We start from the raw sequence: 27,336 nt of genomic DNA on the forward strand, positions 1-27,336 counted from the left end.
AACGTTTGTGTGAGTTTAACATTTGTGTGAATTTACCGTGTGTGAATGTGGGTGAATTTAACGTGTGTATATATACCTTGTGTGTTAGTTTACCATGTGTATGAATGTAACGTGTGAATTTACCATGTCCGTAAATGAGTTTGAATATACGATATTTTTTAATTTACAATCTGTGTTAATTTACAATATCCATGAATTTGTTTGAATGTACCATGATTTTAAATTTACCATATGTTTGAATGTACAATATGTATTAGGGTAATTAACCACATGTGTGAATTTACCATGTGTGTGAATGTTTGTGAATGTACCATGTCTTTTATGTACCGTCTGTGTGAATGTATGTGAGGAAAACAATGTACCGTGTGTGTGAATGCATCAAGTGTGTGAATTTACAAAGTGTGAGCATTTAGTATGTGTGAATTTATTACTTGTGCAGGTTAAAAGAAATCTATTGTTCAGATTCTTTAGGTAAAATATTTAATGCTATCAAAAAGTCAGACAGGTTTTTTTTTTCCATCTTGTCAACTTTAGCTAATGATCTCAGATATATAAACAAAAGCACTAAGTGTATGATTAATACAAAATAATGTGATAAAATTATTTAATTAACTGTTACTTCATAATAAGTTAAATAGTATTTTATAACAAGGCAGGGGTGCAAGTGTTTAGTCCAAATGATCTTTTTGACTGAACTTACTTTTGTTTTATGGTTAAAATTTGTGAATTAGGATGTGGACCTGAATCTAATGTCTGCAGACATAACAGCGAAGAGAACTATAAACTCTGTTTAAACCCAGAAGAACGGCTGTTAATCAGCAGAAGAAGGAAAACCAACCTTGGACATTGGACAGATTATGGACCCTTTTTTATTGCATTTCATAGCATTACCTTATTATAATAATAAAATACGGCTTAATCAATTATCGAAGATGGTTTAATTGACTGATTTTTAATTATATTACTTCACTTGCTCCAGTTGATTTTTCCTAATGAAACATAATTTGCACATATTTTTAATTTTTGATACTTGATCAATTTTTGCTATGAAGATTTCTGAAACAGTGTTATGTCTATTTAACTGATATAGTATTTAATTAATCATATACATGACTTTTATAAGTAACATCATCTGCATATATTTTATTTTCATGCATTTGGCATGTTAAATTCTAAAATAGTTTTACATAATAATTTAAGTAATTAATCTTTGTCATGTGCTTTATTGATACCTAATAATTCTTAATCCTGTCTGATAAAAGTTATGAACCGGATAATGATAAATCATGTAATAAAATGGTTCCGGTAGAACAAGGGTGGGATTATATAATTCGCTTCCTTCCACTCCCTTTCAAGCATAATTTAATTTTATGTTTAATTATCCTAAATTTTATACGTCATTGTATGAATGTATAACTGATGATTGTAATGTTTTTTTGTATTCTTAATTGATTGCTTGAAATAAACCATTTCAAATCAAATCAAACTAAAATAAAAAAAATCTAAATGTAATTTTAAACATTATTAATACGTTGGTTATCTTTGCTCAACCGTACTATGTGCGCCCTTATATTAATGTTTGGGTTTTATTGTTGGGCTAAACATGAAAATAAAGGTTTTCTACATTTCAAAATAAAAAAGATCAAGGAGAGACTAATAAACCCCTTAGATATATTCTACGAAACAGGAAAAAATGGAATAAATGTTTCCTTCTTATCCCTGATTTGACTAAACATATAAGGAATAATTATATTCACCAAACAAAGTGATTAAGGTTTGGCTTTACTGTCCTTCAAACATTGGCTACATTTGGTTTTATTGCAAAGCTTCAAAAACGTTTTAATAAAAAGAAAGCCATTTAGGAATCCGGATGCAGAAATGCAGCTGCACAGACACAAATGTGTGTTTGTGTGACTGAATGAGGAGGTGAGATGAAGGAACAAGGGGACCGAGAGAGACTTGCAGAGGTAAAGGACGACGAAAATCCAGCAGGAGAGGAGGAGACTGTGGAGGAGCCATGCAGAGCTGCAGCGAGAGCAGAGCCAAAGCCCAGATAGATGAGTAGACAGCAGAAGAAAAAGGCGTGCAGTAAAGACAGAAAATAATAAAAATAAAGCCGTGGAGGACAAGACTTACAGAAGTCAGCTAGAAGCCCACTAGGTATAAGTAGGGAGAAGTAAAAAATGAACCACGTTGGGGCCGGCATAATATTCTAGAGGGGGTGTGTGAAGGTTTTATATAAAAGATTAAGAAAAGAAAATGTGCTGTGAAAATGACCGTACATACCTGTTTGTATCCATATAACCGGCTCAAGCTTAACCTCCTGCTTTATTTTGAATACCGTCACTTCTACATGGTCATGTGACTTGAAAAGTATTTTCCGCACATGTTAGAAGCAGCAGATGCTGCTTCTAGTCCATTTTAAAGACCCACTCCAATGACTATTGTGTTTTTGATAAATGTTCTTGTCTCATAATAGAGGACATATATAAACAAATTTAAGATGAAAACTGTGTTTCTGAGTATTTATTTAATTCAAATCATAGTGAATCAGGAGCAGATGAAAAAATGTAATGTGAAAAAGCTCTGAGTAGCACCGTAGAAACTGCAATGGGCGGAGCCACAAGCTTGCTTCTCCGCTCCATTCTGATCATCCATGTACTGCACGTTTTCCTCGTCTGAGCTGAAGTCTGGATCAGAAGTGTACAGCTGGATAGCTCTGATCACCATTTTTGTTGAACCGCTAACGTTGGGTTGGGGTTACGGGGGGGCATTAAGCTAGGACTAGAGAGTGTAAACAAAGGGATCATGGGAAATACCACCGTGCCACAAGTTGGAGGTGAATTTCTACTAAACTCCTGCCGCTCCACAGAAACTATGTCCTAGAAAATGACACGGGTATTTTGATTTAGGCTAAAGCAGTAGCATCCTAATCAAAAGACCACTGGGAACACTTTGAAAATAGATCAAAATATGATCTGATGGGACTTAACAAACAATAACATAACCTTTGTGCTACTAAAAAGAGCCAAATGAAGTTCAGCTTTACATCTCTGTACAAAGAAAGAAATCCATTAACTAAACAAATAATTTTCTTTGTTTCCTACTGTAGCATCTCGAGTAAATAAAACCCTTTGTCATATTAAATTATGATTGTTTTATTAATAGGACCTATGAATGCACTTTATTCTATTATACTTTAAGCCTATTGAGTGTTTGAAGTATTCACATTTTGGCTCTTTTACGCGATGCCAAAGATGAGCACAGCAACAACTCTAGAATAAATTCTATCTGGACATATGTCAATAATTAGGAGGCTCAAGGATGTTTGGTTGAAGTGACTTATAGCCTATAAGTTCACACAAAAATGTACCATAAACTTAACACATAAGTTACGTCCTATAAGAAAAAAAACCTGGCAGATGGAGATATATTACATGTATATACTTATATATTATATTGCAGAGATATTACAAAGCTCACCACATTTCTTTATTGACGTGGTTCACTGCAAAAAAAAGTCCCCTGTGCTCACTGCCTTTATTCTCTGCCAGCCTGAAAAGCAGTGACAGCACACTCAGGCCCCCGCCCATCGCTTTTTCCCTCAGCCCAGCACAGAAGGATGCTGTGTCATCAGAGACTCAGGACTCAGAGCACTAAAGCCTGGCCCTTTTTCTAATTTACTACACGCTGAAGGAAGGCCGCCAGATACGCGGCAGCGGAAGGGAGAGGAAAAAGCAGAGTAATGGACGGAGATGCACTCAGAGAGGGAGCCAGTAGGACATAATGTAATGGCTTTCATACCCAGTCTCAAAAAGTGTTGCAGTGAGCACTCCTGTGCGCCCACTTGTGGCTGCTGGGGGGAACAGGATTGTGCAGAAATAACAGGTTTGCTGTACACTGCTCTAACAATCTTTGAAACCAAACTTGTGGAGACAAATAAGTCTTTGTGTTGTTAAAAGGCTATATTTTGTGTATTTTAAAATACACTAAGATGCAGATTAAGAACACTGAGTAAAAATTAGATATATAAAAACTGCAAGCTCCTTATAGAGCATAAACATGAATTAGTCCAAAACAAACAGCAGCACATCAAATCGCCTCACAGCATTATTTCAAGTATTTGACAAAAAAAACTGAAATGCAAGAGTAGAACTTGAAAAAGGCACACTCTTTCTTTTACTTTGTGATTCTTAGGTAAGCCGATAGAACATTTTAAATCTGAAGGGCTGACAAATGTAGGAGCAATTTCTTATTCTGGAAACATAGCAGCAAAAATTAGAGCAGCAGAGTCAAATCTGAGATCTTCACGGGACATTAGCAGGAATCTTTTTAGAAAAACAACATCCACGAGGAAAGCTTTGTCCCAAACATAAAAAAAACAAAATAAAACAATGATGCACAGAGATGGAGAGAGGATGATCTGGGATTGTTTTGCTGTCACTACATCTTAGATTCCAGGAGGTCGTTTAAACAGTAAAACAATTTATGAAAGCAACTTTTGCAAAGATTTTACTGCTTCAAGCATTTAACTCGATTGGACCTCTGATGACAAACCACTCGTACGCTTTGCTATCAAAGGCCAGATCTTCTACCTTTCTTTTCATTCATGTTTCATGTTTAAGCGTCAGTGAGAGCTCTTTTATTGTTCCAGCAAAAAACAAGGGATGAGGATGTTACTGTGTTTGTAGCTTAAAGCACTAAATGTATTTTAAAGTGCTTAGAAATGTCTTTCTGTCACAAAAGTCTAGACTCTAACAATCCTGACTGATTTGAACAGAATGGTTCTATAACGTGACAAAGCGTTTTACAATGAGAAGTGATGCATTCCCGAAAACAGCTGCAGTCAGTTTAAGCAAGAGAGTAACGGCTCCAAAAATGAGCTGAACCCTGTGGGGCAACATTCAGAGATTCATGCATAACAAATACGATCAAATCTTAACCTTCTAAGCAATGCAGTCCTTCTTTTTAACGCTCAGATAGAACGCTTTATATCGCACAGGTTCTTGACATTTTAGCTAATATCTTTATCGCCATCCACGGTGACGTTGTAACATCTGATGTGCTGATGGTTTTAGCTTGGAAAATCCTCAGAATTGGCAGATTGTTTTTTTAATATAAAGTGCAAAGGAACTGAAAGAGGGTGTACTTGTTTTCCCCACATGACTGCATTTATGCCGTTGTGCAGCAAAAAGTAAAAACACTCCATCTTTCCCTTCTCCTGTGTGACTACAGCAGCTTTAGAATTGCTTAAACACATCAGACATTTGAAAAGCCCAGCCAGTCATCACAGCGGAAAAAAAGAACTTCAAGTCTGCATTTCTACTCCTCAACACTGCCCTCTCCTCATCTCCTTTATGCATGAGTGCTGTGATCAGGTTTCCTGCAGCTGATAGGGACCCATAGATACGCAAACTTAGACTCACTCATTGACATACAGCAAACGATTGGACGGCCATCGCAGAGGAGACGCTCGGCCTTCAGGAGGAATGAACAGCAAACAGGAATACTGAGAAGCACTGCTTTCAGTGGGACGTATACAACAGCTGTATGAGTGGATAAAACAAATCACAGGCTGGATGGAAAAAGGCCTGTGGCTGCCAACATGTCAGTAATGTGAGTTTGATCAAGCTCCAGGAAAACCCTTCAGCTAAATTAGAAATCCAGCAATTGAAATAATTATTTCACCACAAAATACAATTATGAAGGGACTTGATAACAGTTCATGTGAAGGGAGAAAGCATTCTAATGTGCACACCTAAATCAGCTGGAATTACTTGTGTAGCCCTTTTCTCCAAAGTTATTGTTTAAAATGTGACCTAAAGTTATCAGATATATAATATGAAGAACGGTAACAGCACTTTGATCCCAGAAAGGGGAAAATGATGTGATTTATTGCCATAGCTCTAAAGAAAGGCCATGTGTTTTGCATTCATGAAGGTGCTACATTAAGGTAAAGGCCGTGTTACGCAGTCACTACGTACATTTTGTGCATATTGCACGGGTGAAAATTGGTCAGACGTAAATATGCGTAGAAAAAGTGAGAAAGTTGTTGTCTTTGCGTGAAATATTCACAGATGTGTCACAAAGGAACCACATGAAAACCATGAATGAACCACGCAAAGAACAGGTAAATCAACGTAGAACATGAACCGTGCGTGGTTCATGTGCAATTCATTAATCATTCGTGCATCAATTATACACTTTGAACGTGATATGTGTGTCGTATATGTGATATAAAAGCTGTACATCGGTGGTACGTGTATGAAAAGTCCGTTAGACATCCATGGAATGGAATTTGCGTATGCATCTCACAAAAATCACACACAATTGTGTAAGATGTATGTAATAATTGTGTATAAACTACGTAAAATATGCATAAACTGCACATAAACTGTGTAACTCTCAACCTACCAAAAATGTTAAACAGCTCAAAATCGAATTCATATAAAGACCCGTCGGCCAAACCCTCGACGGACGTCTGCATACATCCACGAATGACAGATGCAACACTCATGAATTATGTACATAAGGCATGTATCACGAAAGACCAAAATTTGATACGTGGAAAATGTGCAAAATGTTCGTAGTGGCTGTGTGACACGGCCTTAAGTTTGGCGGAAATGTGGTGGGTGTGTATTTGGTGTGTATAAGAGCTTAAAAGCAACAAATGATAACAGATAAAACGCAATAACAGATGCAGGTTGTAGTTTGATTAAGGTTTTCCACAGAACATTGTATTATGAAATACTCATTGTATGAAGTTCCCTTAACAAATTACAAAGCATATGGGTTTGCACTAAAACTGAAATTAAACTTCAGTAACATTTATACAAGTTAAAACTCATTTTTTCACACTAAAATGACAAACATCCACTTATAACTCTTGTCTGTAACCAAAAGCAAGCAGCTTTTTTATTTAAAATGACCTGCTTTAGACCACCTGTGCCATTCTGTGTTCTTTTTTCTGATTTTATATCATTTTATTATTGTTAAGCACTTTGTGAGTCGTGCTCTGAGAAAAGCGCTTTATAAATAAAGATTTACTTACTAACTTAATTACCAATTTGAAATAACATTCAGTTTTTTGCTGTAACTAGAGTTCGGCCGCTTCAGTAGCTGAAAAAAAACAAAAAAATAATGTAACCCTTCCTGTAGAAACCACTGAACTATGGCTGTGGATCAATAGATGACAAAAGGCACATGCACTTTCTACCCCCCCCCACCCCCCACCACCACCACCACCACCACCACCACCTACAAGGGAGAGCAGCCTGCTGAGATTGCCAGTCTTGCTGACTGGCCTTCTTGTTTCAGAGGCCACAGATTCTCTTTCACATTATCACTGCCACCATAAAGGAGACAGGCTTCTTTCTCCACACCTGCATTCAGCTGAAGGGTACTGAAGTTTATTCCTGCACTTCCATCCCATCCCATCCTGCCTTTGACTGATTTAACTCTTTGCTCTGCTTTTAGAGCTGCAGAGTTAGAGGAAGGGCAGCTCTTCTCTACCTAATATTTGCCTTCATTTTTGGCAAAATTCGTATTATTGAATATCTGGTTTACTGTCAAATGTATAAGTCAAACTTTATAGACACAATCAGATGAGAGTAAGGTTCTCCTTCAGCTACAATCAAGGTAATGTCCATTTTTTTCAGACACTTTGTCCGCCCTACTCTGATCCTGTACCTCACTGTACATTAACTCGCCACGGGGACACGTACTCACCCAGAACTGCACGCCACAGTAAAACAGCAGTGATGCAGTCCAGTGCATAATGCAGGAACAGCCTCAAATGCTGCTAAAGGAGGAGCATGTAAAGCTGAGAAAGGATTCAAGGTCATTTTTACCTGCAGAATAGCCCCATCTCAAAACATAGTGTTCTGTTCTGAATCAAACCATTGGAAAGGTTTTTGTTTTGCAGTGGAGGCGCTTTGACATGACACCCGCATGGAAGAAGACTGACGGTCTGTCAGCCTGGTGGTGTGTCAATGAAAATGGCTCTGCAGTGTGGGAACTCACTTTCTTGTTCTGATAGAATGGGTCCAAATCCTCCAGTGGTGTGGCCACCATTCCTCTAGGAATGTCGCCGTAGATGAAGGGCAGGCTCCTCCCAGCCTCCAGGTCACTGTTGGGGTGGGGCTCATTGTCATCAGACGTGTCACGGTGACTACTGTCCGATCTGGGTTTGGGAGGCTTCTTGTTCTTCTCTTCCTTGATGCGCTTCTCGATGTTGGCAAGTGACTCCGGGGTGAAATACTTGAAGCTGTCAGGTCCTGGGGGTGCAAAAAGGGGTGCGGCCATGTTTTCATCCTGCAGCTATTTCCTTTTTATTTGTTTTCAATTCCTGACAACCAGCTCTGAGGAAAAGAGAGGGAGGCAGACTGGTTACATGAGGAAAAGACCTCTAACTTATCTACTGCAATGTGTCAAATGAAATACTAAATGTTTTTATTTGGAAACTCACGGTTCAGTTTCTCAATGTTCTGCAAACAGGAAGTTCGAGAATGCTTCACTGCTACTATGTCTTTTAGTTTCAGTTGAATGTTTTTGCTGAGAGTCACAGAATTGCTGTTCATTGTTGTACAGAATTAATAATAATGACAAAGAAAATAAAGACATTTGTGTTCAGTTCGAAAAGAGGAGGCTAACACCTTAACCTCAAGAAAGATTCACAGAGTTTTGAATTTACTAAAAGTATTTAAATGTAGTTTATGCACGTGGGGCGATGTTGAGGTAATTAATTATATTGCCTATCTTTAACAAAAAAATATAGAAAAGAAAAATAAAAGAGTCAGAGAATGCATGGGCCGAGAGAGGTATAACCCCCCCGTCCTCCCGGTATGAGCCACGCACCCTCCAATTCTCCTTTCACCATCAATTGATCCGTCAAGGTGAATCAAACAGACGCACACCTGCCTGAAAGGCTGGAACGGTGGAGGAAGTGGAGTTTTTGCGGCTCAAGGCTCCATTTTCACTTTGTAACGGAGCTTAAACGACATCAATCAGATCCCGATCACCGATCAGAAAATTCCTGATGGTTTTACCCTCAAGTACCTCCTGTCAGACGCATTTACCCCGCAACGCTGGGCTCCCTTCAATCCACTTCAAGAAATGATGAATGAAGTGGAACTTTGAAGCCCTGTGACCAGGGCGCGGGGCGCGGGGCCCTTCTGCAGAGGAAAGGTGGACAGCTGCGTCCCGTTTGCGCACGAACCGCAGCCGCGCTGCGTTCTCCTGCCCTCTGAAGATCAGCCAGCTCCCTGTGGGCTTTACGCACACGCAGGAGTCGGCATAAAAGATGTGTAGCCTACAGGAAACCGTAATCATGTGGAGTACTGCTGAAGTTCATCCTCCGCAGCGGCGCTCACTTTTGCCTGCTGTATATCGTTTCACATGAAACTGGCTGTGCATCAGCGGTTAGCCTCTATGAAACCATCCCGGCAATGTGAATGGGTTTCGATTCTCCAGCTGGAGCTCTGTCAAATGAAGCCTTCTTTTCCTTGGAGAGGTTCCTCCTGTGTTTTATTCCGTTGACAGGTTTATCTGTGCTCCATCCAGTGAAGAGCTTTGCTCTCTACCCGGGCGCGCCGCTGTTCTGTAGGGCCAGAGCCTAAAATACTGCAGTGTGGTTTATTGCTACGAAAGGCTCTAAGTCCTGGATCAGCTGAATCCTCACAACTGTGCCCTGATAGCGCCCCCCAGGAGTTGAGTCACAGAAAGACCTGGATTTATTTAGAATTTAGAAAGTCAACCGATTTTAAGAGAAAGGGGGGGGGGGGGGTTGAACCGCACCTCTGCGAAGCAGCGACAACAATCAAATGAAAATATTCAAAGAATGTTTGCAGGATCAGAGCAGAAACGCCTTCCGCGGTCTCCTGAGGAGAGTCAAACTAAAAACGCACCTACCTCTTCATGAAACAGCCAGTCTGAGGGGGGGGGGGGGGTGCACAGAGGATGACTGTGGGGGTGTTAAAACTATGCCAGTTACAAAATCCTAACGCTTGGAAACCAGCGGCTCGGGTTTTTCTCTGCGTTATCCATGTGCGCGCAGAAGTTTGGCGCGGTGTCCCTTCAGCGTCCCCACATGCGCATGTTTCCCATTCACACAATTGTCATTCCATTCCAGCTGCAGGCCAACTCCCCAAAAAATGAAATAGCCGCTGCACCCCCTCCCTCACTATTTTCCGCTGCGTCGCGTCCAAAATTCGGTTTCCTGCGTCTAAAGGTGCAGATTTTCTACCTCCTCCTGATGTCCTGCGCGCAGCTTATGGTCATGAACTGGCAAGGAGCCCTCCGCGGATGCTGGAGGAGAGGATGCTGAGAGGAACCGCCGCTCTGCGGCACTGGGATGCAGTCAGTCGACAAAGTGCGACTGAGATCCTTCCCACCCGCGAAAATAGCCCACAAAGCACAGAACAGAGAGTCTACTCACTTTGTCCCGCATTAACAGAAATCCCGGCAGCTGTCGCGGATCTGCAGAGAGTGCTGCAAAGAGTGGAGAGTAACTGCGGCTGTCGCCATATTGTTGCTGCTATCTTCCTTCCCAGTGCGTGCCGCTGCCCTGCATAATTGATGACTCTCAGCAAATTGTTAGGGAGTGTCTGTAAATGCCTCCAGTCTCCAGCGCGGACAGAGACCGCAGCAGCGTAAGCAGAAACGGCGCCGTTCACCTTTCATGATGGTGTGGTCTCCGCTGCTGCTGGAACTGCAACTGGAGCCTAACGTTTCATTCTGGAAACGCGCAGGCCATGTTAACTCATAGAAACTTGTGAAAACCAACAGTATTTGCTGTGGTTTACCGTCCAGCTTCTCGTTTATACATAATATTTTACTCTCTAATGCTTTAAAGTTTTTATGATATACAAAATAAAAAATATACTTTGTCAACCATTGCAATTCTATATTCTTTTAAGTCATCCTGAAAAACCTTTTTGCACTATAGGCTATTCAAAGTCTCTGAAAGTGCTCTTTTGTTATAAAAGTAAGAAAATAAAGTTTCCGTGTGTGTTTTGTCCATAACTTCTTGCAAAAAATGAATTAAATGCATGTATGTTTTCTTGTTCTTTTTTAACACACTAAAAACGCAGGAGTTAAAAATAACCTCACTTAGGTTGTTTTTAACCCAACTAGTTACATTTCATTAGTTTATTTTAACTCTGGGAAAAAAACCTAAATTGGATCAAAATGAAACCACTATGACCTAACATATTTAGTATTTCTCCTAAAAGTAACCCAAAATACAATAAATACCAGCAAGAATGACCCAAAAATTGGGTTGAAGAAGTTACCCAAGTATTTTCCATCCACCCGTTTTCTTAATGTGTAAATTCCTTTTTGAGGTCGGAGGGCCAACCTGGCTACTGTTGGGCAAAGGCGGGGCACACCCTGGACAGGTCGCCGGCCGGTCACAGGCTCAAGCAAACTTAGACAAACTCACATGCACAATTTAGATCAATCAATCCACCTATGAAGCATGTTTTTAGACTGTGAAGCCAAAGGGTCAGAAAACCCAAGCATGCACGTGGAGTACATGCAAACACGACACACAGAGGCACCCGCTGCATTTGAACCTGCTGCTTCTTGATGTGAGGCACACCACTGTGCAGCCCACCAAAATGAGTTGAGTGTCTAAATTGTTGTTTTTCTGATCATCAAAATCCATATTGTCTATCGGGAAAAAAATACTATCCTGCATTGTTATTCACACAACAAAATCAGAAGAGTTAAATTAGACACTTAAAGACCCACTCCAATGAAAATTGTGTTTTTTGGTGTTTTTTTAACATGTTCTTGTAGCATTTTTTCCACGATAAAGGATAAACATAAAATAATTTAAGATTAAGACGGTATTTCTGAGAATTTCTTTATTCAAATCGTGATGGACCAGGAGCAGAGGAAAAAGCTCTGGTTTGTGATGCAGCATCCGCAGTTGGAGGGTCCAAAGTCTCCCTGCTCCGCTTCATTTTGATGCATGCACCTGCAGATCCATGTATTATTATTTTTTCCTCGTCTGAGCTGGAATCTGGATCTAAACTGTATGGCTGGATAGCTCCAATATTACGCACCATTTTTGTTGGTTGTAGTTGTGAGGGGCTGTAAGCTAGTGGGAGAGACTGTAAACAAAAGGATTGTGGGAAATAAAGAGATGCTTACTACTGCCCCAACAGTCCAGCTCTGAGTTGATTTTTAATGAACTTTCATGGGTTTTGGACTTCCTTCCACATCCTTGCAGCAGTAATGTGTGATGAGTTTTTTTTTTTTTTTTTTTACAAATATATTACAAATCCAAACTCATCTATTTGCCTTCCTAGTACCGGGTTGGACTCACTTTTGCCTTCAGAACTAACTTTTTCCTTGGTGGCATGGATTTAACAAGGTACCCAGAAACATTCCTCAGAGGGTTTGGTCCACATTGTCATGACAACATCAGCATGCAGATTTATCAGCTGCACATCCATGATGCCAATCTCCTGTTCCACCTTATCCCAAAGGTGCTCTATTGGGTGGAGATCTGGTGACTGTGGAGGCCATTGGGGTCCAAGTGAACTCATTGTCATGTTCAAGAAACCAGTCTGAGATGATCCAGCCTTATGACATTGGGCCCAAAGTGTTCCAAAGAGATATCCCCCACACCATGACACCACCACCACCAGCCAGAACCATTGATACAAAGGCAGATGGATCCATGCTCTCATGTTGTTGATGCCAAATTGTGTCCCTGCCATCCGAATGTGGCAGCAGAAATGGAGACTGTTTCCTGTTCTTAGCTGACAGGAGTGGGACTGTGGTCTTCTGCTGCTGTAGCCCATCTGCCTCCAGGTCGGATGTGTTGAGTGTTCAGAGATGCTCTTCTGCAGACCTCGGTTGTAACCAGTGGTTCTTTGAGTTCCTGTTGTCTTTCTTTCAGATGGAACCAGTCTGGTCCTTCTCCTCTGACCTCTAGCATCAACAAGGCATTTCCCCACACAGAACTGCCTCTCTTTTTCAGACCATTCTCTGTAAAGCCTGGAGATGGTTGTGGGTGAAAATCCCAGTAAATGAGCAGTTTCTGAAAACCTGAGACCAGCCTGTCTGGCACCAACAACCATGTCACGTTCAAAGTCACTTCAGTCAATTTTCTTCCCGGTTTTGATTCTCAGTCTGAACTACAGCAGATCGTCTTGTCTACATGTCTAAATGTATTAAGTTGCTGCAATGTGTTTGGCTGATTAGAAGGTTGCGTTAACGGGCTGTTGGAGAGGTGTACCTAATAAAGTGGCCAGTGAGTGTATACTCCAAATGAGTTTGCCAAAATACAAATTCACATTTCAAATCAGGTTTCTTTTTTAGAAATATAGCAGGTTCAGGTTGGACCCATAGACACATTTATTACTGGACAGAGCATCTCTGACTTCACTCAGTGACTTCCATAATCCCCTACTTGAAGCCTAAATTTTCAGCTCATGCAGCTCTTTGCAGCCATGTTGGATAGAGTCAACTCTGCCTAAGCCGGTCATTCCAAATATGGAAAGAAGTGGCAGGGCCGAATGAATTTTCTTTTTCCCTTTTGTTTTTGTCCACGCCAACGCTTCATGCTGATCCGCCATGCTAACGCTAACCGCTTTAGCTAAAGACTCCAACAAGGCAACTCAATGGGGGACTAATTTTTACATCATGAACCTTTATCGGTAAGTACTTGGTGTTTTACATTCTATATGTATAGCTTTTAAAGTACAACAGTGCTAGTGACATTAGATAACAATAAAAACATGTTTTCCCTTATCACGTTTTTTTACAAAAAGCCCCTTCTAACTTATAACTCCAATATATCCAAATACAGTTTGGATTATCTGCATCTGTCGAGCATCAGAAATATGGAAGTTTGTTTGAAATGTTGGATTGTCTTGGTTTATAAGTCCACTCACCACAACAGGATGCAGACCTAGAGACAGACAAAACAAATCTGTAAAATTAAAAAATACAAAAAACTAAACAAGTACAACTTTGTGACAAATTAAATGTTTGAATTAAATAAAATGTTTCAGTTAGAGAAGCCTGAGAGTTTACTCTATGTCTTCATAGTTTTATTTTATAAATGTGGATCTCCTGTGTATCCTCAGTCACTTTACATGAAGATATTCTGGTGTCACTGTAGCATTTCTGAATCCTGTCCTAATATGTTACCTTGATAAAAGCAAATAAATGAAAACACTTATAGAATGTAAAAGTTTTTAATATTAAAAATCATAATATAAAGTATTATGTGACGCAGAGTGGTTCGGGACAATGTTTCAGGGCTTGTGTAAACTAGCGCAGATCATGTTGTTAATGACTTATGAAGCGCCAAATGCATTGTTTGGTAAAACCACAGTTCAGGGGGGTATTCCAGGAAGCATGTTTAAACTACCCTGACTTTAAGCCTGAACTCTGGCTGAAATCCGCCTGAACTTGCTTACTCTAGGTATGTCGGTTCCAAAGGACCGGATATGAGTTTGCGTAATTACACTCGACTTGGTAACCCTGGGTTAATGCACGTGCACGGCAGGTACATAAAGAAAACAAAAAAAGAGAGCTCTGTACTTCAGTGTGATGGAGTCTGAGATTAAAGACGGCGTATGAAGATTATACGTCCATCAAAAAAGTAACACGGCTGCATCACCAAAAGAAAGAGTTTCTGATTGTTGTAGAAGAACAGACAAAGTAAACGCTCGAGTTTCTAATGTCATTTCTATTTTCATTGTGATGCATATGTATATGCGTCACAATGAAAATAAGTAAAAATGATAAGTATATATATATATATACTTATCAAACATAACCCTTATTCTATCCTAAGCACTTTAACATTGGGAGTTGGGTCATCTAGACCCACTAGACAGTGCTCTGAACCTTTTTTCTTCAATGATTTGTGATCTTCACTGGTGTCCATGGATTACATGAAATCTTTCCACCTTTATCCACCTTTGTCATGGTAGGGAGAACACGTCAATGGAAGGGGGGGGGGGGGGGTCATCTAAGATAGCCCAGGGGTTAAATGAATTACTTCAATTGTAAGTAGTTGAGGTAAATTTATTCAACTTAATTTCTTCCCCCGGTTGCGCCCATCCGCCTGCTCCTTCCCGCTCCCACCCGAATAAATGTTGCACACAGGCACATAGGGCTCCGGGAACTTGATGGGTGGGACATGCTGGTGGGGCTCACTGGGGTCGCGTCAGCGCCCGCCCTCCATCCCGCTTTTACTTGCATATCAGACACCCCAATTTATCTAGGGCAGTGTTTTTCAGCCAGTGTGCAGATGGTCAAGTGTGCCGTGGGAAGTTGCCCTCATTAACTTATCTAAAAACATTTCCTATCTCCAGGAAATCAGCTCTTTGTTCATCCAAACAGGCCCTGATAAAACACTGAGTTAGGAATTATGAAAGATCATAAAATACTTTTTTCTTTGTGTTTATTTGATTCTATAAAATACATTTTGATAAGAATGACGGTAACACGATTTAGCTGCAACTATAACTGTTTTCTGAAAAGTCCCGCAGCTTTTACTGTCTCCATGACTCCACCAATCATTCTTGAAGGCTTAATCACATGTCATACGTCTGACCAATCAGAAGTGTTTAAAGTCTTCACTTCCTTGTTCCAATTTAGCTCATAAAGTCTCTCAGTTCCAACAAAAATACCAGCTAAAGCTCGTCTTTAGCGGTGTAGCTTTCCACAGAATCCGGTATCAGACCGTGGAACAAGTGAACAAAACAATGAAGCTCAGAGACGCCAGTCTTTCTGCCGTTTTATTGCATTATTCACACTACATCTCCCATGATGCATTGGCTTAAAGGGACAGTGCCTCAGGGTACAATGAGTCGTCCTTATTACACGTCTTGAAACCACAACGAACATACAGTTTGTATGTAACTAAACTTTTATTACATCTTTTAGAAAAAACATCTGCAACTTCCTGCTTTTTCTGCCACAATTATCACAAAAATGCGCGTCAGATTGCGGGGGGGCTGTAGATCAAAACAGACTATGAGTTTCTGCTTTTTTATTTATTTTTTTGGGATGCTTGTGTGCCGCGGGATTTTTGTCAAGGTTAAAGTGTGCCGTGGCTCAAAAAAGGTTGAAAAACACTGATCTAGGGCCTTGTGGGGAGGGTCTGGTGGAGGGGGGCACGGTGAAACATCCGTGCTCATCTTTCACTGGTCCCCCCCACAATTTTAACTTCCACTTTAGACACACACACTGCATGTCAGCAGCACACACACAGAGGGACCCCGGAGTGGGGGGGCTCTGCGACTTGGCAGCGGTGGGGCCCCCCACACTGGAGACTGGGTGGCGTCGGGGAGGGGCGGCCGGTCTTCTCCCGCCTGGTCCCCTCAGGGCGGCCGGGCTTGTAAGTATCCTGTCGGCTGCGGTGGTGGTCGGGCGTGCGTTGCTAGGGGGTCAGTCGGCCGGAGGGGGTTACTGCGTGGCGACGGGGGTAGGGGGCAACCAGAAGATTGTAAGTATGTGTGCATGGGTGGCACGCGTGGATCCTCTGGGGCTCTCCCTCCCCGTCACAGAGTGGGTAGGGCATTGGGGGGGTTTGGGAGGAGGGGTCAGATAATATGGCGGGAGAGGAGGGTTGTAGAGGGCAGGGTTATGGGGCTCCGGTTGGGTGGTTGGCGGCCCATGGGTACTCGGGGCCCTGGCGTCGTCCTTGGCCCTTGTCTCGGTGTCCGGCGCCCGGTGGCCCCCATGGCTGCCGCCTGGTACGGCTAAGCGCTTCTGTCCTGTGGCCTGGGGGCTTGGACGCCGGGTTCGCCTATGCCTTTGGGCGCCGGGGGGGCCCCCGAAGGGGGGCCTTCTCTGCGCCTGGCTGGGTGGGTGGGCGATCCCCTCCTCCCCCCCTCCCGGGCTGCCTGGGTCCAGATGCCGGGGGGGCTCCTGGCCTGGGGGTCTCTCTTTCCCTCCTAGTCTGGCTGGTCTGGCTGGTCGGGCTGGCGAGGATCTGGTCCCCCTTATGAACACATGGTTCACTTCGGCAGCATGTGTGTATCTCCACCCCCACGTGCACGTGCACAATGCTCCCTGTCTGCTTCATCCCTCCTCCTAACCCAAAGTATATTGATGGACAGATGTCTTCCGCTCATCTTCGTGTCAGAATTTCACCTTTGATGTAATATTTGTCTTTCCAGCAGATCTGGTATAATTGTTACAGCTACAAATAATAACTTATTGAAATCATTACTTGTATATTCCCCACTTTCTCACTTCTCTTCCCTTTACTCCCTTCTACCCCCTCCCCTCTCACATTCTTCCACTCTCCCTCCTCACACACAGTAAATGTAACAAATAAATAAAAAATAATACAACAAAAAGGGGTTTAACCTTTTAACCCTGCAATAAACTGCTCACTCTCGGCCTCCCACCCCTCACATGCAACTGGATTAACAACTTTCTCACAAACCGAACACAAACTGTGAGACTTGGCCCCCACCACTCCTCCACCCGCACACTGAACATTGGGGCCCCACAGGGCTGTGTGCTAAGCCCCCTGCTGTACTGCCTCCACACTTACGACTGCAGTCCAGCCCACAACAACAACTGCATCATCAAGTTTGCCGACGACACCACGGTGGTTGGACTCATTCCCAGGGAGGATGAGTCTGCCTACAGAGAGGAAGTCCTGAAGTTGACAACCTGGTCCTCAGAGAACAACCTCACCCTGAACACCAACAAAACCAGGGAGATCATAGTCGACTTCAGGAAACATGGCGCGGACCCAGCCCCCCTCCTTATTAATGGGGAGCATGTGGAGAGGGTCCACACTTTCAAGTTCCTCGGCATCATCATTTCTGCAGACCTTTCCTGGACAGCCAACACCACCGCCATCATCAAGAAGGCTCAGCAGCGTCTGCACTTCCTGAGGGTCCTCAGGAAGAACAAAATTAAAACCAACCTGCTGCTGACCTTTTACCATCATCCATCCAGAGCCTGCTCACTTACTGCACAACTGTTTGGTTCGGCAGCTGCACAGCCGCGGATAAGAAGAGACTGCAAAGAGTCGTAGAGACGGCTCAGAAAATCATTGGGCGCCCTCTCACCACCCTGACGGACATCTACTCCGCGCGCTGTCTCACCAGGGCCCAAAACATCATAAAGGACAGTTCACACCCCGGCTCAGACCTGTTCAGCCTGATGCCCTCTTGATGCCCTTTTGATGCGCTACAGAGGCATCAAAAGCAACACGAACAGACTAAAAAACAGCTTCTTTCCAAAGGCAATAACAATCCTCAATTCCCAGATGCACAGATAAAAAACCATATTCCTGTTCACTTCTGTCCACAGTGTCAACTATCTACCTCATTGCCACCTCTTGCACTTTGACATGTCTACGCACAGTTTTCATAAGTAATTTTGCACAATTATCTCGGCACTCTTCATTACAGTTTACAGTTTATTTTTGCACACTTGTATATACTGTTTGTTTTCTTGTTTGATTTTAGTATATTACGATGTTTTTTTTACTACTTTCCCTTCCTTACTGTTCTTGCACTGATGGTGATGCTTAAATCTCATTGTCCTATGCACAATGACAATAAAGCCATTCTATTCTATTCTATTCAGGACAGAGTTCAGGGTTAAAGTCAGGGTAGTTTAAACATGCTTTCTGGAATACCCCCCAGCTCCGCTCTCTCTGCAGGCCTGCCTTTGATGAGGCCTGCCCTGATTTAAACTGGTGGCAGGTGCTTATCGAGATCATTGGCTACACCTGCCAGGTGAGCAGCAGCAGCAAGACATAACAGTTTTACATGTAAGTTACCGGTAGAAAAGATAACAGAGAACTCCCAGAGAGCGTGTTAGAACAGTTTACAGCCCAACAGCAGTAGAGACAAACCAAAATATAGCATAGATGCTAAAGCTAACAAGGATGAAACAAGCTAAAGCCAGAATTCACAGCGGTCATCATGTGTCAATCATATAACTGTGCCCCCTCATTGAGTAAAAATAAACACTGTTTAAAGAACAACAACTGCAATCTTGGGGGGGGGGGGGGGGGGGATAACAGAGCATAACATAACCGCTGCATAACAGAGTTGTTATGAATCAAATAGGGAACCATTGCAGAAATAATTTTCATCAGTTCATTGAATGGAGCTGGGGGGGGGGGGGGGGGTCAAGACTGTTAACAGCCATCATGTGACAAACCTCATCAAATGAATCATTAAAATGTGTCTCTTTACACGCAGTGGGCATCGAACAGAAACTTGGAAGAAAAGAATGCTGACATTAAACAGAAAAGAGAAAGGGGGAAATCTTAAGACAATTGTAAAAAGAAATGACAAGGAGCAAGAGGAACGTGTTAAAATGAATTAACAGAATCCACATAAGAAGAAAAGTAGCGTTTGGCAGTCTGATGGGCCCCTCTCAGCTGCAGAACTGGAATTCACCACCTCAACCAGCAGGAGGCGGCAAAGTTTACATCTTTATTCAACTCAGTGCTACACTTTGATGTTTAGTTTAGTATAGAACAGCACAAAAGTAAAACATTTCCTAAAAAATGAATTTAATAATGTGATTATCAGAAGTTATTTGTTTAATTTAGTTATTGGATTTGTTCTAAAGAACAGAGTAAAGTCTCTTCTTATCCAGAGTCTGAAACACAGGAGCATGTATCCACCTATACATGTATAGCTGTCTTCTAATGAAGTTTTTAGCCAAAGTCAAAAAACCTGTGTCACATTTTCTGGCAGAAAGTCATTAGAAAGTTGTGGGTGGGACTGATGGCGTGTAAGTAAGCCTTTGTATAGACTCTCACCCACTAGCTTACAGCCCCTCCCAACTCCATGGATTTTGTACATGGATCTGTTTGTCTGACGGAGGATGCCAGTGAGACCCATGCCAGTTTCACAACTGGGAGCTGGGAGCTTTTTCAACATACAGGTTTTTAATCTCCTCCTGAATCATCGTAATTTAAAAAAAGAAATACTCAGAAACGCAGTTTTAATCTTAAATCCTTTTTTATATGTCCTCTATAATGTAAGGTGGCCAAGTGGTGTAAGACACGTTTACATTTAAGACACAACTGCAAAACCCGGTACAAATGAACAAATACTGAAACACAACAGCAAATCCGGGTGAAAATTACCAAATGCCAAATCACAAAAAGCAACGTTACAAATGACGCAGCTGGCCGGAAAGAGCAAAACACGACAGCAGCAGACGGAGTTAAAATGAACAAAAGCGAGCAGCTGCCAAACGTAAAGGGAATACCCTTAATACTGGAAGTGACGCAAAAACTTTACCTTCTCAAACATTGTTGTGATTTTTACTGTAGTAATACAATTAATACAAAGGTATATTTGCCATTTCAAGTGAAAAAAAAGGTTAGGACACATAAAAGATCTCTGGCTAAAAAAAAGGTTGGTGGTATTCAAGAAAGAAGTGTTTTAGTACCATTCTTGCTTGTCCACTTTCCATAAACAGTATAATCAAATGTATTCAGTTTTCATAGCAGTTTACTCACAATCAGATTTAGATCAAGATCCATACAAAATTGTCTATGCAGATTGACATTCTGATCGTTTTTACTGCCGCATTTCCTGCAGATACCTGCCAAGATATAAGATTTTTGTGACATTTGCATGCAGAGAATTTATGGTATGCATTCCATAACTTTAAAACAAAACAGGTAAATTAAATATTCCCAAACAAGAAAAGTATAACACTTTTAAATAAGAGAGATATTAGGAATGCTATAAAAAAGTAAACATAAAAATTATTTGTGTCAAAGAAAAATGTGCATGAAATAAGTCTATACCCTTTTGTTAGGCTCTGAGCTGAAGACATTTACGTAGTTGGAATGAACTCCAGAGGCTGGAAACAAAAGAATTATATTTGAATTTAGAGTTTAACGGCAGAAATTCATTAATAATGAAAAAGGTGAATTAGACAGCATTTTAATTGTAATGGAGAACATGAGAAGCTTTAATGTGTTGTTTTTTATGGTTTAAAGTTTTATATCATATAGTAATTCCACAGCTCACCTCCTAGGGGCGGTAGCGGGTTAGTTTGTTGATGCGCATGCGCAGGGGGATTTTTTTTTCTTTCGTTGGTTAGTGGCGCGCGCACCTTTCCTCCGTCCAGAATGAGTGTTTTTATCACATTTTGGGCCTCAGTGGTCAATATATTATGCTGCCCTCTTCATTTAATTAAAGCAGTGGGTTTGTATGAAGGATACAAACGCATCTTTCCTTTCTGCTGCAACCTAATGACAGGAAAGTACAACAAGAAAATGCACGACCAGAAGAAGGAGCTGTTCCGCAGCCTGTCGGAGTTCGCTCCGTCCCGCGGACCGCTCACTATCCTGGAGGTGGGCTGCGGGACTGGAGCAAACTTTGAGTTCTATCCAGCCGGTTCCAGAGTGCTGTGCACGGATCCAAACCCCCACTTCCAGAAGTACCTGAAGACCAACATCGAGAAGAACGACCACCTGACCTACGAGCAGTTCGTGGTGGCCTCTGGGGAGGACCTGGGGTCGTTTGAGGACGAGTCCGTGGACGCGGTGGTCTGCACGCTGGTGCTCTGCTCCGTCCGTGACGTCACAGCCACTCTGCGGGAGGCCATCCGAGTCCTGCGGCCGGTAAGTCACCAGCGGATCACCAAAGAATCAACAAAAAAAAGAGAGCAAATGATTACTTATTCATAGTCAGGGGTGCACACAAGATTTCCGGGCTGGTTCTCAATGAGGACCACACTTCTGCTTAAAACAAAATAATCAGTGGTGTTGATTATTCAACACGGACTTTCATTTGAACTGAAGAAGGAAATGCAACTAAATGTCAGATCTTAACAACTTGACAACCTTGACCTGCTGCAGCCGCGGTTGACCCGCTGCAGCCGCGGCTGACCCGCAGCGGGTCAGCCGCGGCTGCAGCGGGTCAGCCGGCTGACCCGCTGCAGCAACCAACGGAGCTTGCTTCTCTGACATTTTCTGACGCTTTAATTTAAAAAAAAAAGGATTTTCCTCCCAAAATCTTAAGTGTGCAATATCGCGTCACAACTTTTCATCCAGAGTTTTTCATAAACCAGCACTCGCACACCTGTGCTGGACTCATGTGCGCTCCTGGTTTCCTGACCCCGGATGCTCTCAGCTTGTATTTGTTTGCTCAGCTGCTGGACAGGACGCATGCTTTATAATAACCACTGCTTCCTGTCAGTGTGTGGAACCCCAGACCTCTGCTTAAGTGCTCTTGGTCCCAGATGTCTGCAGGGAAATACCTTTAACAATGCTAGAGGAGAAGAGTATTTGTTGTTCATGGGTTTCCTGTCGATCCAACATGAAGAAAACTCTGCAAGAAGCCCCAGATGGACCCCTGAGGACTTTTGGCCCACTGTGTGTTATCCCTGTTGAGCAGCAGAACCATCTGGGTCACAGAAATAATAATGTTATGACAGACTTCCTCTTCTACTGTCGCAAAAGCCAGACACACAAGTCTTAAAGAAAGGTTTGCTTTTGCTTGTCTGAGCCAGATCAAGGAGTAGACTGCAGCAGCTGTGGGGGAAAAGATTTTCACATTATTGGCATAACTTCCAGATTTGTCGTTGATAAGTTGTCTGAAGACATAACAATTCTTCAACTTGGCAAGAATGCACACAAAATAAAAATGCATTTGATCCCAACATTGAACTAAGGTTATCCCACCTTTTATTGTATGTTCAAAGGAACTGGAACAAACCTGAAGTGACATTTCAGAGTCAGTCTGTGCTTCACTACATTAGAAGAAATTACCAGGGGAATCGTTTTGCTATGTTGACAGAAAATAAAATGTTTTTTTCTTCTTGAAACTTCCGTGTCCAAACTCCTTTTAGAAAACAAAACTGAAATTTGACTGTGAAACAAAAAAAACAGTTTTTTTGTCTGAATGAAATCTGGTCAAATAATCTGCTTTCTTCAATCATTTGAGTTCTCCAAAACAATCTCATAAATGTTATTTGTTATTACAGGTTTTAGTTTCCCAAAGGAAAAGGTGGATTCTTAAAATGTAGTTTTTGCTCACAGAGGTCAGGAGGATTTGGCTGCAGCTGTTGGCGTGTCAGTGAAAGGTGTACATGTAGGATGACTCAGCAGATTCAGGTCAGGTTTGGAGTAGAAACGTTCTTTTGTGCTGACTTTCTTTGTCAGGTTTCGTTCTTCTCCTTAAACCTGATCAAATGTCGTCTTGAGTCTTTTCAACTACAGAAATTCTTGCGTTAGTGTTCATGATTTCATTTGGACTGTACCATGTGTCTGCCTGACAGGGGGGGGCCTTCTTCTTCCTGGAGCACGTGGTTGCAGATCCCTCCACCTGGACGCACTTCTTCCAGCACGTCATCCAGCCTCTGTGGTATTACTTTGGGGATGGATGTGCCGTCACGCGGGAGTCATGGAAGAACCTGGAGGAAGTGGGATTCTCTGACCTCAAGCTGAGGCACATTGAGGCCCCGCTTGCCTTCATCATCAGACCACACATTGTTGGCTATGGCGTCAAATGACTTCAGTCTTGTGAGCTGTCTTTGCAGCCTGCGTGGAGGTGTTTATTTAACTTTGTCTTCTCATTCTAAGAGATGTGAAAGATCAAAAAAAAAAAGAACTGCAAAAGTTTTTTGCAAAGTTTTGACTTTAAGATAAAGGACCTATATCATGCTGAATCAACTTCATTTAGCTTTGACCCTTATGCTATCTTAGATGACCCCCCCCTTCCATTGACGTGTCCCCCCTACCACGACAAAGGTGGATAAAGGTGGAAAGATTTCATGTAATCCATGGACACCAGTGAAGATCACAAATCATTGAAGAAAAAAGGTTCAGAGCACTGTCTAGTGGGTCTAGATCAGTGTTTTTCAACCTTTTGTGAGCCATGGCACACTTTAACCTCGACAAAAATCCCACGGCACACCAGCATCCAAAAATTAAAAAACGGAGAAACTTATTGTCTGTATTGATCTACAGCCCCTCCACGATCTCACGTGCATTTTTGTGATAATTTTGGCAGAAAAAGCTGGAAGTTGCAGCTGTTTTTCCTAAAAGATGTAATTAAAGTTAAGCTAGAAGATTTACAAAACTGTTTGATGTGTGTTCGCTGTTGTTTCAAGACATTAAGAGGAGAAACTCATTGTGCGCTGAGACGCTGTCACTTTAACCCAATGCATCATGGGAGATGTAGTGCAAAAATCAGCCGACCGCAGACAGACTCTCTTCTCTGACCTTCATTGTTTTGTTCTCTTGTTCCACGGTCTGACACCGGATTCTGTGGAAAGCTACACCGCTAAAGACGAGCTTTAGCTGGTATTTTTGTTGGAACTGAGAGACTTTATGAGCTAAATCGGAACAAGGAAGTGAAGACTTTAACCACTTCTGATTGGTCAGACTGATGACGTGTGATTAAGCCTCCAAGAATGATTGGTGGAGACAGTTAAAGGGGCAGGACTTTCCAGAAAACAGAGCTGAAGCTACGGCTAAATCGCGGTACCGCCATTCTTATCAAAATGTCTTTAATAGAATCAAATAAACGCAAAGAAAAAGTATTTTACGATCTTTTATATTCCTAACTCCTCAGTGTTTTATCAGGGCCTATTTTGATGAACAGAGAGCTGATATCCTGGAGATGGGAAATGTTTTTAGATCAGTGAATGGATCATTTCCCACGGCACACTGGTTGAAAAACACTGATCTAGGGCAGTGTTTTTCAACCATCTCCCACGGCACACTAGTGTGCCGTGGGAGATGGTCAAGTGTGCCGTGGGAAATTGCCCTCATTAACTGATCTAAAAACATTTCCCATCTCCAGGATATCAGCTCTGTGTTCATCCAAACAGGTCCTGATAAAACACTGAGGAGTTAGGAATATAAAAGATCGTAAAATACTTTTTCTTTGCGTTTATTTGATTCTATTAAAGACATTTTGATAAGAATGACGTACCGCGATTCAGCTGCAACTCCGGCTGTATTTTGGAAAAGTCCCGCCCCTTTAACTGTCTCCACCAATCATTCTTGGGGAGCTTAATCACATGTCATCAGTCTGACCAATCAGAACTGGTTAAAGTCTTCACTTCCTTGTCCCGATTTAGCTCGTAAAGTCTCTCAGTTCTAACAAAAATACCAGCTAAAGCTCGTCTTTAGCGGTGTAGCTTCCCACAGAATCCGGTATCAGACCGTGGAACAAGTGAACAAAACAAGGAAGATCAGAGACGCGATCTCCGCCGGCCGTTTAATGCACTAGATCTCCCATGATGCATTGGGTTGTGAGAGTGACAGCGCTCAAGGAGATCTGTTTTTAAACGTCTTGAAATCAACGAACACACATCAAACTGTTTTTACATCTTCTAACTTAACTTTTATTACATCTTTTAGAAAAAAAACAGCTGCAGTTTCCAGCTTTTTCTGCAACAATTATCTCAAAAATGCATGTGAGATTGTGGAGGGGCTGTAGATCAATACAGACTATGAGTTTCTCCGTTTTTTTTTTTTTTTTTTTTAAATTTTTGGATGCTGGTGTGCCGCGGGATTTTTTTTAAGGTTAAAGTGTGCCGTGGCTCAGAAAAGGTTGAAAAACACTGATCTAGATGACCCCACTCCCAATGTTAAAGTACCTAGGATAGCACAAGGGCTAAAGTGTATTTTTATGTTCATTCCTCACTATTAACCCAAAGCTGTATTTTGGTAGGAAAATGAACTGTGAAAATAACTAATTTCATAAAAACATTGCTCTTTAGTGTGCCAGCGAATATGTTCATATATATGGATATAGTTTACTATAAAAGGCTCAAGAAAAGCATGATATAGAGCCTTTAAATTAGATGGTGTTTTTTACAGAAGCTACTGTTGTCTGTGTGCCTGGATGCAGTTTAGCATCCGTGTGATCGCTGTTTATCGGGTCAGGTGTTTGGAACTGAAACATGACCAGATGGCCTGTTTTCCATTTTTACATCACTGATACACGTTTGGAGTAAAAGCAGATTACAGAATCTAGTTTAACTCTAAATATTATGTTTTGAAAAAATTATTACTATAAAGATACTTTTCTAGTTAGTGTTTATTTTAACCTTGTTTCTGTTTGTTTTTCTCTGTCTGTAATAATAAATGGATAAAGCTTAACTCGGTGTTTTAATTGTATTTGCACCCGAGCTTATCTTTATTGGTATGCTATTACAAATGTTCAAAACCTGAAATTGAAATGTTGACTTTCAAAGACTTTCCACGGCAACCTGACCTGTAAGAAAGTGCCGGCGTTACTGAAATGGTCACATGACTTGTGACATCATTTCATTCAGTCCAGCTGAGGCTTCACTGCAGTCTCACTCTTCTCCAATCAGCGCTTGAGGGAAATTTAGTCTGAACACTTTAACAAAACAACAAAGGCTAATGGAGGCTCAGAGCTGCAGGCAAAGAGCCTTTTAAATTGTCAGCATTTTTACAAGATGGAACCACTTTTCAAGGTCAAAGGTCAGGTAAACTGACTGCTCACATCTAACCGACAGAATGTGTGCCAAGTTTTATGTTTGTAGCTAAAAATGTAAATATTTTTGAAAAACTTGTGACCTTTCACAACTTTTAAATTGGTACCCCTGTACCTGTAATGATAATGTTGACTACAATTTGATCCACGCTGTGGGCTGATAAATGTAAGCTCTGGACAGAAAAGCACCTCAAACCGAGATAAAAAGGAAAAATGATAACAAAGAAGATTATCTGGAGAGAAATGTGTTTTACTGAGCCCTTCTGCACAGAAACTTGGACTGACACGTATGCAAGTCTGGAGAACTTCCTGTGTCCAGAAGGTGGCGAGCCTGCAGTGTTCAAGAGGAACCTGCAGTCAAACAGGCGCTGAGAGTTTTATATAGAATGGTTGGAAAGGGAGGACTGTTCTATTTTTCACACGGTGTATCCAATACAATTTTAAACCAACTCTAACTGAAGTCATCAGACTACAGGAAGGAATGACTCAAAATATAATAGCATAACAACCTATAGCTTAACCTTAAGATAGCAGGGTCAATTGTTCAATTTATAAAAATAAAAAATAAGTTGCTTAAAATACAGTTTCTTTGGGACTTTCTGTTCCTGTTGGTTTTGCAGGCAGGAAAGGATCTGTGATGAACAATCCACAGAGATCCAAGAGCGTTCAGAAACCGAACATGAGACCTTTTGATCAGAGGTCTACCTCTGCCCCACAGCCGGCCCTGTCAACGGAGGTAAAGGCTTGGTGCACGGCAGAACGGTGGTCAAACGGGTGAAAACTCAAAGTCAGAAGTGTGCAGAAGACCCTTTAAGGAGGAGGAATAGAGGTAGACTCGTGCAGGCGAACAGTAAGAGCACAAGTGATGCATTCACTTTTC

The 27,336-nt window shown here is 41.8% G+C and overlaps 2 protein-coding genes across 6 annotated transcripts in view; one reads left to right on the plus strand and one right to left on the minus strand.

Moving 5' to 3' along the window:
- scn8ab (sodium channel, voltage gated, type VIII, alpha subunit b) overlaps positions 1 to 10,686 on the minus strand; it is a 53,448-nt gene extending 42,762 nt beyond the window's left edge. For 4 of the 5 annotated variants that reach the window (XM_078946797.1, XM_078946794.1, XM_078946798.1 and 1 more), the window contains exons 1-2: positions 10,436 to 10,686; positions 8,023 to 8,360 (exon numbers count right to left, since the gene is read on the minus strand). In XM_078946797.1, the coding sequence (XP_078802923.1) occupies positions 8,023 to 8,304 (282 nt within the window). In that variant the 5' untranslated portion in view covers positions 8,305 to 8,360; positions 10,436 to 10,686. Of the gene's footprint in view, positions 1 to 8,022; positions 8,361 to 9,909; positions 10,023 to 10,435 lie in introns of those variants that run through there. The other variant, XM_078946796.1, reaches the window with a different exon arrangement.
- Positions 10,687 to 21,039: 10,353 nt separating this feature from the next.
- On the plus strand, positions 21,040 to 26,095 carry tmt1a.1 (thiol methyltransferase 1A, tandem duplicate 1). The gene is made up of 3 exons (XM_011494581.4): positions 21,040 to 21,601; positions 23,260 to 24,655; positions 25,544 to 26,095. Exons 1-2 carry the CDS (start codon positions 21,107 to 21,109, stop codon positions 23,491 to 23,493), a joined length of 729 nt encoding a protein of 242 aa, XP_011492883.1. The 5' UTR covers positions 21,040 to 21,106; the 3' UTR covers positions 23,494 to 24,655; positions 25,544 to 26,095.
- The last annotated feature ends 1,241 nt before the right edge of the window (positions 26,096 to 27,336 follow it).

This window comes from Oryzias latipes, chromosome 5 (genome assembly GCF_053564925.1).
Source record: "Oryzias latipes strain Hd-rR chromosome 5, Olatipes_Hd-rR_3.1".
Taxonomy (NCBI): domain Eukaryota; kingdom Metazoa; phylum Chordata; class Actinopteri; order Beloniformes; family Adrianichthyidae; genus Oryzias; species Oryzias latipes.

Bases quoted from the DNA above. Each gene is read 5' to 3' on its own strand.
- tmt1a.1 (XM_011494581.4), top strand. From the start codon at position 21,107: ATGAGTGTTTTTATCACATTTTGGGCCTCAGTGGTCAATATATTATGC. The intron at 21,602-23,259 runs GTAAGTCACCAG...TCTGCCTGACAG, and splicing joins CCATCCGAGTCCTGCGGCCG to GGGGGGGCCTTCTTCTTCCT.